Genomic DNA, 9,785 nt, shown 5'->3' on the forward strand with positions numbered 1-9,785 from the left:
TTGCATTTTGTGTGTTTAACTCTAAATTAACTTTACATTTGTGAGAAGGCCCCTACAACAAGGTAAGAAATAAACATTTCTGGAAACGTAATCTCTCAGACCAAAGATTATTAGATAAAATGAAACAAGTTATATTAGAACTGAAAACTAGTTTGTTTTTTTGAGCAGGTCAGATGTTTCTGATTTATGAAATCGATGTATATGAAATCTGTGTAGAAACTTCACCTCCCGGCTCCCATTGCGTGTGTCTCTCGCGAGATTTGGCAACAATGTCCCGCGAGTAGGCTAGCTAGCAAAGCCAGCTAGCCTGCTCTCCCAAAAGATCACTTCGCGTCGGCTCATTTCCGAGCTCTGGTCCGATATTAGGGTTCCATGTGATCCCCGAAAGGTAAACCCGCTAACACTACATCGTCCTGATGTGTGGTGACAGCACATAAAAAATACCCTTTACCCTGCCGGCTTAGCTGCATACGTGGAACTCGTCAGTAAGTCAAGTTGGTGAATTTTGATAGCCAGGTCGCCTTAATTTAAATGCCATTTAAAGTTATTTTTCACCGCGCTACTTTTCTGGGTTCTCTGTATTAAGAGGTTGCTGTTAAATGGTATCCAGCCTTTTTTGTTTGTTTTATTGTTTTGTATAGTGTAGATGGTTTTAATGGTTTAAGCCAGAATTTACGTTTTTTTTTTTTTTAAAACAGATGTTATACTCCGAAATAGTCTCATTTCATTGATAGATGGCGCGATTATATCACTGCTATCCTGTCAACTTGCTAAAGTGGGATTACAGTGTTAGAAAATATCGATATAAAATTATTGAATTATTAATTTAATGTGATCTACTCAGACTGTACCCAGCATCTTGTACATTTTACATTTTCAGTGAACTGTAGAATATCGCAGTACATACAGCATCGTATCGTGACCCGTGAATCCCGATACGTATTGTATTGTGATTTTTGCCAATACGTACCCCTATTAATAGGTTGATAGGTTAAATTTTTTTTTCATTTTTTAAATACATGACTTGATTGCAGCATTGCTGAATGTCATCTTGTGTTTTATATTTGGATGAATTGTAAAAAAAAAAAAAGCCATGGAAGACACCAGCATGGCCACCAAGTTGAGTGCCCCCAGAGGTCCCTACATTGCAGTCATCACTAACCGGACCACCAACGTGGTGATTCGGGGTACGATGCTGTTCTCAGTGGGGGTTTTCTTGGCTTTGGTGCTCAACTTGCTGCAGGTCCAGAGGAACGTCACACTCTTCCCACCAGATGTCCTCAGCAGCGTCTTCTCCTCCGCATGGTGGGTGCCGCCCTGCTGTGGGTCCGCTTCAGGTAAGACTCACCTCAACCGCAATTGAAAGATGTCTCGGTAAACATGTTGTTTTATTTCTGATTTCACTTTATCATTTTGTTCATTCTGATCATGTTTCATTTCCAGCTCTGATCGGTTTGCTGTATCCTTGTATTGACCACTGCCTTGGGGAACCACACAAGCTGAAGCGTGAGTGGTCCAGCGTGATGCGCTGTGTGGCAGTTTTTGTTGGCATCAACCATGCAAGTGCTGTATCCTTCATATTTCTCACACAGGTCCACCTATACAATTAATTTCTTTACTGGTGCAAAGCCCTAAACTAGGTGTGATGTATAATTGTTTGTTTGTGTATGTAATATATCATGGAACAATATGTGTGTAATAAGTGAAAAGAATTATGAAAATGTGACTGTGAGATTATTTAACATTAATCAAAGTTCCCCTAGCCTGTCTATAGATCTTTCTGCCTCACCGTTCAGAGAGCGGCAGGTTACATGACTTCCTGTCTTTGCCAAACATTGTGGTTGGTGAATGGTGTTGATGATGTCATTTGGCTGTCAACGTGGCTGTAATTCTGCACCACGGCTGAATTTTGGAAAAAGACTTTTGTTACAGTATTAGGGGCCATTTCATGTCAGGGGACCTTTTGACTTCACAATATGGTTCTTCAGCTGAGAGATTGCAGCTAATGATGAACCTTAAAGTGATTCTTACCTGCCATGTATCACCCTTAATACACCCTGCAGAAAGTGGACTTTGCCAACAATGTCCAACTCTCACTGACCCTTGCAGCACTTTCCATCGGACTGTGGTGGACGTTTGACCGCTCCCGCAGCGGCTTTGGTCTGGGTGTCGGAATAGCTCTTCTGGCTACGCTGGTTACCCAGCTTTTGGTGTACAATGGTGTCTTTCAGTGAGTACAACAGCCTTTATACCCTGAGCTTGATGAAACACAAGAGTTGCGGTTGTAGCAGCGGTGTTTAGAGGACATACATTTTTGTTAGAAAAAATATGTGATCAGCGCTACTCCCTTCAGCCTCTCACTTCTGATATTGTTTAGGCATCTTAATAGCATTGTGAGGGTTGAGGGTAAAAAAAAGAAAGCAAAAGTTATGGTCAATGTTTATTAGGCTATGTAGGGTGAAAAACTATATATGAATACCTCGAGTTAGTTTCAGCATAAATCGAACCCCAAATATCCTGAAACCCCCAAATATTCGTGAAGTAGTTATGTGGTGCAGTTGACACGCCTATTCATTTATTGACTCGTTTTGAACTGTAGACTACAACTGATGACTCCTAGCTCAATATTTTCACATTTTAGGCTCCTCAAAGTTAGACTAGAGGAATAATTTTCTAATAGTACTGTAAGAGTTTGTATGTTTCCTGCTTTTCGTTATGATTATGACTTCTCTGTGCAAGCAGGCATGAAGGTAAACAGAGATTACTCTGCAGAATCTGAACATATATGTTTTTGTTTGCAGGTATACTTCTCCAGACTTTTTATACATTAGGTCTTGGTTACCTTGCATCTTCTTCGCTGGTGTCATAACCATCGGCAATATTGGTCGGCAGCTAGCTCTGGTGAGACAAAATTTCTTCCTAAGAGATTTTCTTATTGTATAATGTAAAGGTGACATTTTTTTGCTTTTATTTGTATCTTTTTTTTTTTTTTTTTTAATCTTTTTCTAGTATGAATGCAAGGTTGTTCAGGAAAAAATCCACCAGGACTGAAGAAGCAGCACATCTCGAACTTTTGTTGAATTGGATGGAATGAGGGATGCATTCCAGTCTTATTAGATGAAGAAACAGTTTCATTTTGGATGATTGTCCAGAAACAAACATGGAATCACACATTTTTTTGTGCTAATTACAATGACGTGTGTGTGTGTTTGTGTGCAGGAGCTACTTTGTTCCTGTCTTATTATAATTAATGCAGTCTGTGATTGCAAATCTTCAGGACTACAGTTGGCCTCACAGTGGTAGTTGCTCTGAAGACCCTTGGCAATGTGTGCCAATATAACTACTGCCAGTCAGCCTCTACTGTATTTCCAAGATGTGTCTTTATGTACTCTTTGTCTATGTGGGCACATGTATTTAATATGATATTCTTTTTTTTTTTTTTTCTCTCTTTTGTACGATTGATAATAACGTGTCTTGTTATTGGCATGTTCCACAGAATAGCCAGGTGACCTTTTCAATGAACAAGAACAAGTCTCCATCTTTACTTATTTTGGAGGAAGTCCAATACGTTAAAGGGCTGTGTGGCTACATGCATGGGAAACATTTGTGATTTTTGAGTTTTGTAATTTGACTAGTATTTGTGAAATTTACTGGAGAATAGTGTTAACCATTACTTGTCCATATTGCGCCTCAAAATTTTAATAGCCACTGTGTGTGTAGCTGTAACCAGAATTGCATATTGTAAACTGGTCAAAAAAGTGCCCAAGCCTAAGGAGAAAATATGGAATTGATCCAGCATTAAGGCTCTGAACTGGCCATTCACAACCTTCTTTTCATCAACCAGGGACAATGTGCCTTGAACAGTGTCCAAAACTGGTGAATGCCCCAAGACCTCAAGGTGGCTCTATTAAGAATTGGTGTGTTTCAATATGTTACATTTCTCAAACTGAATTTGGAGTGTCAGTGTTGAGTGTAAAATAAAACGTCAAGCTTCTTTTTGTGTTTTTTTACTGACTGAAAAGAGACGATATTTCATAGGCGCTTCTGTTTCCATCACTACATCTTCCTGATTCGTGTCATGAAGGTGATAGTAGCACGGTGGGTAACACACTCGTCTATGAACCAGAAGGTCATAATGAAACAATTAAAGAATATAGTGTAGCATTGATTGTCAGTATTTGTTATTGTTTTTCTTTGTATTTGTAATATTTCAAATGAGACTACGTCTTTGACAACTTTGCCCAATCATCAGGATACTGTATTGTATATGTTTTCTACTCTTATATAGAATTATACTATTTTCTCATTTTGAAAAAGACAAAACTCAAATAAATTCAACAGTTTGTCTGATACTTAGACAACGTATAAATGGTGAAATTTGCATAAACGCATTTGATTGGTTGTGGCTTCAAAAAGACAGTTAAAATTTAACTGTCTAGACCTAATATATAGCCCAATTAAAGCAGTGACATAATTCGCAAAGCATCATGGCGCTTAAGCACCCGCACATTTTTTGCTTCCTCTATAAGACAGGGTTTGACTTTATTATTTTTTTTTTTGCTCTGCCCAACGTCCACTTTCTTTTATTCTCTTCCGATTCAGTAGTATCGTCAATTAAAATGCATGAATGACTTTATCACTGGTAAACAATGTAGAAATTTGTGAGATCATCAGATGTGTAATAAATTTGACGCAGCAAAGTGCTTTGGGAGTCTGCCATTCTGGATCTTTCATATAAAAAAAAAAATTATGCCAAATTTGTTGTTTTTCGGTCAGAAAGAGGTTGCTGTCAAACTAGATATGGGCGGTTCGCGTCTGGACTGATGACTAATGGCCGTGCTTGAAGCTCAAAACAGGCCCTGCGCCTCACACACTCGCAACGCCTGGACGAGACATCCATGTAAGAATGGCTCATATCTACAAGAAAAACAAAGCAGATTAAAAACCACATCAATCATCTCGACTTTGGAGTTTTCTGCACAGGTCCCAAAACTTCGGCCTTTCATGAGGTCGGTCGTTGTCATTGTCATGAGATAAAGTGGTTTTTCTCTCTCTAATTTATATACAGGGATGCAAATATACTGTAAATATACAGTACAAAGAAATACAAAGTACAAATAAATGGGCTTCATAAAAGGGTGCATTTATGGATGCTTGGGCTTCCTGTATTTGTGTGGAATTATTATTTTCTTGGCTGATTTCCAACTTCATATCACCACTTCCTGATTCACTTGTGTTCGTCATGCTCAGTTTGCTTATATAATTTTACTTCTTCCCACCTGCCAGTATGCTCCTCATGTATAACAGAACACTGTTGCACTGTGTTAGGATGAAACCCTAACTAGAATGTGGGCGATAGACGCGGTAGTCAGCATGTGTGAAATCTAAATGGATGTTGGACCAAAGGGACAACGCTTACCTCCAGGCCTCAGCGCAAAACCCGGTCCTGGGTCGGAGTGTCCTCTGTCCTCTTTAACCAGTTCACATAGGGGAAAACCCACGAATGAAAGAAAACCAAAAAGGGGAAAAAACGTGCATCCAAATGGAACAAACTAACTGGAAGGAAAAAGGTACATCCAAAGTCCAAAGTGGAGAAGATCCACAACAGATGTTTTACCATATACCAGCCAGCCCCCTTAGTTTCTCCTCTTTTATGGCCCAGCTTGCAGGTCACTCGTTGGGATTTATTTTAAAGACTACAGCTTGTATATTTATTACACAGTATATGCAGACAGACGTAGGCGAAGATTGAAGACATATTGACCTATAAGTAGCACTACTACACTAGTGATTCATTAATTAATGTTGATTTAATTAATTTATTTTTTCAGTCAGAAACTGACACTGTTTAACTTGATCGCCGCATTTATTTAAAGCTGAAGAAATACTTTAATACAATATTTTGGACAATTTAAGAAACAAAAAAGTTGCTATATGCAGACTTTTTCAATGTAAAAAATGTTAATTTTGTATTGTCTCTATACAACTATGCAGTTCATCAGACACAATAATTACAAATGTGTATTCAACATCTTAGTCCGGGTAAAGGATGAACCCAGAAAAGGTGCTGTATTTATTGGTGTTGCCCCCATGTGCTTTTCCACCATCCAGTTTTATGTAGATTTCATCTCCAGAGTCCAGATGAAGGACAACGCTGTTGCTTGCGCAGTCATAATTCTGGTCAGCGTCCTGGGCGATGGCACTCGCGTGGACCTATTTAGATCAAGGAACAATTCTGAAGTAACAATTCCCTCAGTAAAAAACAACCATATGCTGGTTGGACTGTGTAACTGTGGCGGCTGCCATGGGTGGATGTGATAAGCAGTATGTTTCTAATTGATGACAGACTTGAATTACGAAAAGTGACTTGGTGTCTTTGATGATGACCAAATTATAATACAAGTTGACTGGATCAGAGCATCTTAAAAAAAAAAGTGGAAGTGAAATTATTGTCATTGTGATACACAGCACAGCACTCGGTGCACACAACGAAATGTGTCCTCTGCTTTTAACCCATCACCCTGAGTGAGCAGTGGGCGGCCATGACAGGCGCCCGGGGAGCAGTGTGTGGGGACGGTGCTTTGCTCAGTGGCACCTCAGTGGCGCCTTGGCGGATCAGGATTCGATCCGGCAACCTTCTGATTACGGGGGCGGCTTCCTTAACCGGTAGGCCACCACTGCCCCTAAAGGCCACCACTGCCCCTAAAGCTCTTCACAGCCATGGTCCAAGGAACAAGGTCATAGATACTGAAGGCCATGTCTGGCTTGCCCCCCTCCTACAAAAGTTAGTCTGAAAAAGTGCAACACAGCTTGCCCTTTGGACGAAGATTTCACAATTCCAGAATTCAATCTGATCAAGCATCTGTGGGACTCCAAGCTCAATGTGGCCCCATGATACTGATCAACTGCTCGCTTTACATTGTAGGTAACTGCCACTGCAATAAAACCAATCTTTTAATAAATCTAAGCCTATGATAAAGCCATCATAAAGGAATGTAGGATTAATAGGATCAATTAAACTTTAGATGATATGATGTTTTTTTTGTGATTAACCACATTCAATAGATTAAGACAAAAATTACCTGTCCATTTTTACACAGGTCTGCCCACATGCTTGTCCCATCACCTCCACGCATGAGCACATGGTACGTAAAGTAGTAAACTCCAGAGACCTGACACATAAACTTTCCTGTGGCAGTGTTGTAGTGATCTCCCAAATTAGTGACTACATCATCGAATCGTAGAACCTCATAGCCCTCCTGAGGGTTCTTCAGTCCCACATAAAATGCAATCTTTGTGAGACCTCCTGATGGCACACTGTCTTTGGTTTCTGTCCTCGCTGTTGCAGAAGCGATGCCGATGAAGCTAGTCCTTCCCGAATCCCCTGGTGGACCCCGAGGGCCTGGGGGTCCAGGCTCTCCAGGCGGACCCCTTGGTCCTGGTCTTCCCGGTCGTCCTGGTTCTCCTTTAGCCCCTGTAGCTAAAGGGGTCAATTGAGCTTCATTGAAGTCCTGCATGGCCTCCAGAGATGCGGCGCTTGGTTTCGGGTTGTATGGGTCGCAGATCATTCGACAGGTCCCCGTCATTTCATAATGGGCGGAGACATCAGATGTTTGGACCAGCAGCGGCAGTGCGATGACGAGAGCCATTAGCACCATGATGATACTCCAGCAGCAATTACTCGTTTCCTACAAAGAGCCTGCGAGGCAACTGACAAAAAACAGCGCTTACCTTTGGGGGTAATGATGGCGCGTAAAAAGGAGGGACAAAACAGATTAAAAAAAAAAAAAAGGATAAAAAGAGCAGACAAAAAAGCTGAGAACGTCTTCACTCCTTAGGCAAATATCTGATCTGTGAGTGTCACTTGACTTTCAGCAAGTTGACAAGAGAAGCGTTGGCGCTGATGTGTGCCGGACCTCAGCTCTGCAAGCAGGAAGGGCTCTGGGCTACATATGCTGGGTCTTAACAAGGAGGGGGAGAGAAACTAGGATGACACTGGCGAAGCCTGATGGCTTTTGTTCAACTCATCCCTGCACCCTCTCCCACGCATAGTTTTATTGCTTCCCTGTTTGTGGCACATCCCGGCCATTCACTTCAGTTCACTTCACTTTTATTATAAGTGAGGATCAAGCAGTCAATCGAATCCATTTATGTACATTTCACTGCAAATGTGTTGTCGATTTGTGGTACCAAGTAGCAGCCAAACAGCCATATATTAATCAGCACTGGTCTAAAATGAGCATGGCAGTTCATGCACATTGAGGGCTGGAGTGAAACAAGCGCAGACAGGGAAGCACTGGATTGGGATTAAAACAACATTTAGAGGATACCTTAACGAAAAGGACAAAATATTTCCAGTTTTATTATTTTAGGATATTTGGCAATATTTCAAAATATTTTAAAATAAAAAAATTACAGCTGTGTTCCTCCAGCTCCATTTGAAAAAAATTGTAGAGATTCTCTCTGGTTAGGATAAATTAATAGCAGTGATTAACATGTCAATTTTGGCAACTGTACTATTTACAGAAGAGAAAAAAATATTGTTTTCCGTGAACTCTTTATGTGCATTAACTCATCCTGAGCATCCTCTAAAATAAAAGACAATTTATTAATCTGTCAATAAATATACAATCAGTCACATTTTAAAAATTCATTTTAAATCACCACACTCAGTTGTTAAAAAGGAATACCAGGTAGCCAAGTTCAAATAATTCATATGAGACGCCCCTGGCCATATATAAAAAACCTCGCACGTACCCCACTTTTTTCCTCACACATTTCCACAACAAAGCTCACAAATACATCACTTTTCCTCACGCATCTTCATAAAAAGCTCACAAATACATACCAGGATAGTAGAGTCCGCTGTCGCTGTGCTGTCTGGTTGCTGTCCAATGGCAACGCTCTCCCACTCACTCCTCATTATAGTATTGGCTCGCACACAAAGTGCACACATTCAGTGGATACAGGTTGACTGGATCAGAGCATCACCTAATGCTCTTCACAGCCATGGTCCAAGGAACAAGGGCATAGATACTGATGCGCATGAGGAATGAAGGCCATGTCTGGCTTGCCCCCCTCCTACAAAAGTTAGTCTGAAAATAATTCAAAATGCAGAGTGCAACACAGCTTTCTGTTGCACATCTTGCCGCAGACCAGAACCATGGTAATCCCTGTCCAGGGTTAATTCAATTCAATTCAAAGAACTTTATTTGTCCCAGAGGGGCAATTTAGAAGGCACAGTGGAGCAGCTCACGTATAACACTTGTTACAATAGACACAGCATATGACACACAATAAAATGTTCCTTGTATTCTCATCCAATACATTCAGAACTGTACCATGGCGCAATGGAAGGAGCTGAACAGGTCTGATTAATTCTAAATTAAATTTCTTTTATATCTGGACATCCGTGTGGATGCCCGTTGGATGAAGATTTCACGGTTGCAGAATTCAATCTGATCAAGCATCTGTGGGACTCCAAGATCAATGTGGCCCCAAAGACACTGATTAGCTTCTCACTTTACATTGTAGGTAACCGCCACTGCAATAAAACTTTTTAAATAAGTCTGAGCCAATGATAAAGGGATGTAGGATTAATAGGATCAATTACACTTTAGATTATATGGTGTTTTTTGTGATTAACCACATTCAGTAGATTAAGACAAAAAATCATAATACTAGCTCACACACAAAGTGCAGACATTCAGTTGATATCTTAACAATAAGGACAAAATATTTCCAGTTTTATCATTTAATGATTTTTGCCAATATTTTAAAATCTT

The 9,785-nt window shown here is 40.3% G+C and overlaps 2 protein-coding genes across 3 annotated transcripts; one reads left to right on the top strand and one right to left on the bottom strand.

Annotated features, from left to right (window-relative positions):
* Positions 1–262: 262 nt before the first annotated feature.
* Positions 263–3,994, top strand: insig2 (insulin induced gene 2). 2 transcript variants are annotated; one of them, XM_028964005.1, is made up of 6 exons: positions 263–388; positions 1,092–1,337; positions 1,444–1,568; positions 2,064–2,230; positions 2,802–2,901; positions 3,010–3,994. In XM_028964005.1, the coding sequence occupies exons 2-6, from the start codon at positions 1,094–1,096 to the stop codon at positions 3,049–3,051; spliced, it is 678 nt and encodes a 225-aa protein (XP_028819838.1). In that variant the 5' UTR covers positions 263–388; positions 1,092–1,093; the 3' UTR covers positions 3,052–3,994. The 2 variants fall into 2 exon arrangements, with proteins under 2 accessions (XP_028819838.1, XP_028819839.1); XM_028964006.1 differs by having other exon boundaries at positions 265–388; positions 1,244–1,337.
* Positions 3,995–6,033: 2,039 nt separating this feature from the next.
* On the bottom strand, positions 6,034–7,678 carry LOC114770390 (complement C1q-like protein 2). Its single transcript, XM_028964284.1, has 2 exons — positions 7,083–7,678; positions 6,034–6,213 (listed from the first exon to the last, which is right to left on the bottom strand). The coding sequence occupies exons 1-2, from the start codon at positions 7,656–7,658 to the stop codon at positions 6,034–6,036; spliced, it is 756 nt and encodes a 251-aa protein (XP_028820117.1). The 5' UTR covers positions 7,659–7,678.
* Positions 7,679–9,785: the final 2,107 nt, after the last annotated feature.

This window comes from Denticeps clupeoides, chromosome 20 (genome assembly GCF_900700375.1).
Source record: "Denticeps clupeoides chromosome 20, fDenClu1.1, whole genome shotgun sequence".
NCBI classification, from domain to species: domain Eukaryota; kingdom Metazoa; phylum Chordata; class Actinopteri; order Clupeiformes; family Denticipitidae; genus Denticeps; species Denticeps clupeoides.

What these genes read in the sequence shown, in the direction of transcription:
- insig2 (XM_028964005.1), top strand. Translation starts at nt 1,094, where the DNA reads ATGGAAGACACCAGCATGGCCACCAAGTTGAGTGCCCCCAGAGGTCCC. An exon ending in CTGCTGTGGGTCCGCTTCAG is followed by an intron (nt 1,338 to 1,443) that starts GTAAGACTCACC and finishes TTTCATTTCCAG; the next exon opens with CTCTGATCGGTTTGCTGTAT. An exon ending in TTGGTCGGCAGCTAGCTCTG is followed by an intron (nt 2,902 to 3,009) that starts GTGAGACAAAAT and finishes ATCTTTTTCTAG; the next exon opens with TATGAATGCAAGGTTGTTCA.
- LOC114770390 (XM_028964284.1), bottom strand. Translation starts at nt 7,658, where the DNA reads ATGGTGCTAATGGCTCTCGTCATCGCACTGCCGCTGCTGGTCCAAACA. An exon ending in ACCTGTGTAAAAATGGACAG is followed by an intron (nt 6,214 to 7,082) that starts GTAATTTTTGTC and finishes TGATCTAAATAG; the next exon opens with GTCCACGCGAGTGCCATCGC.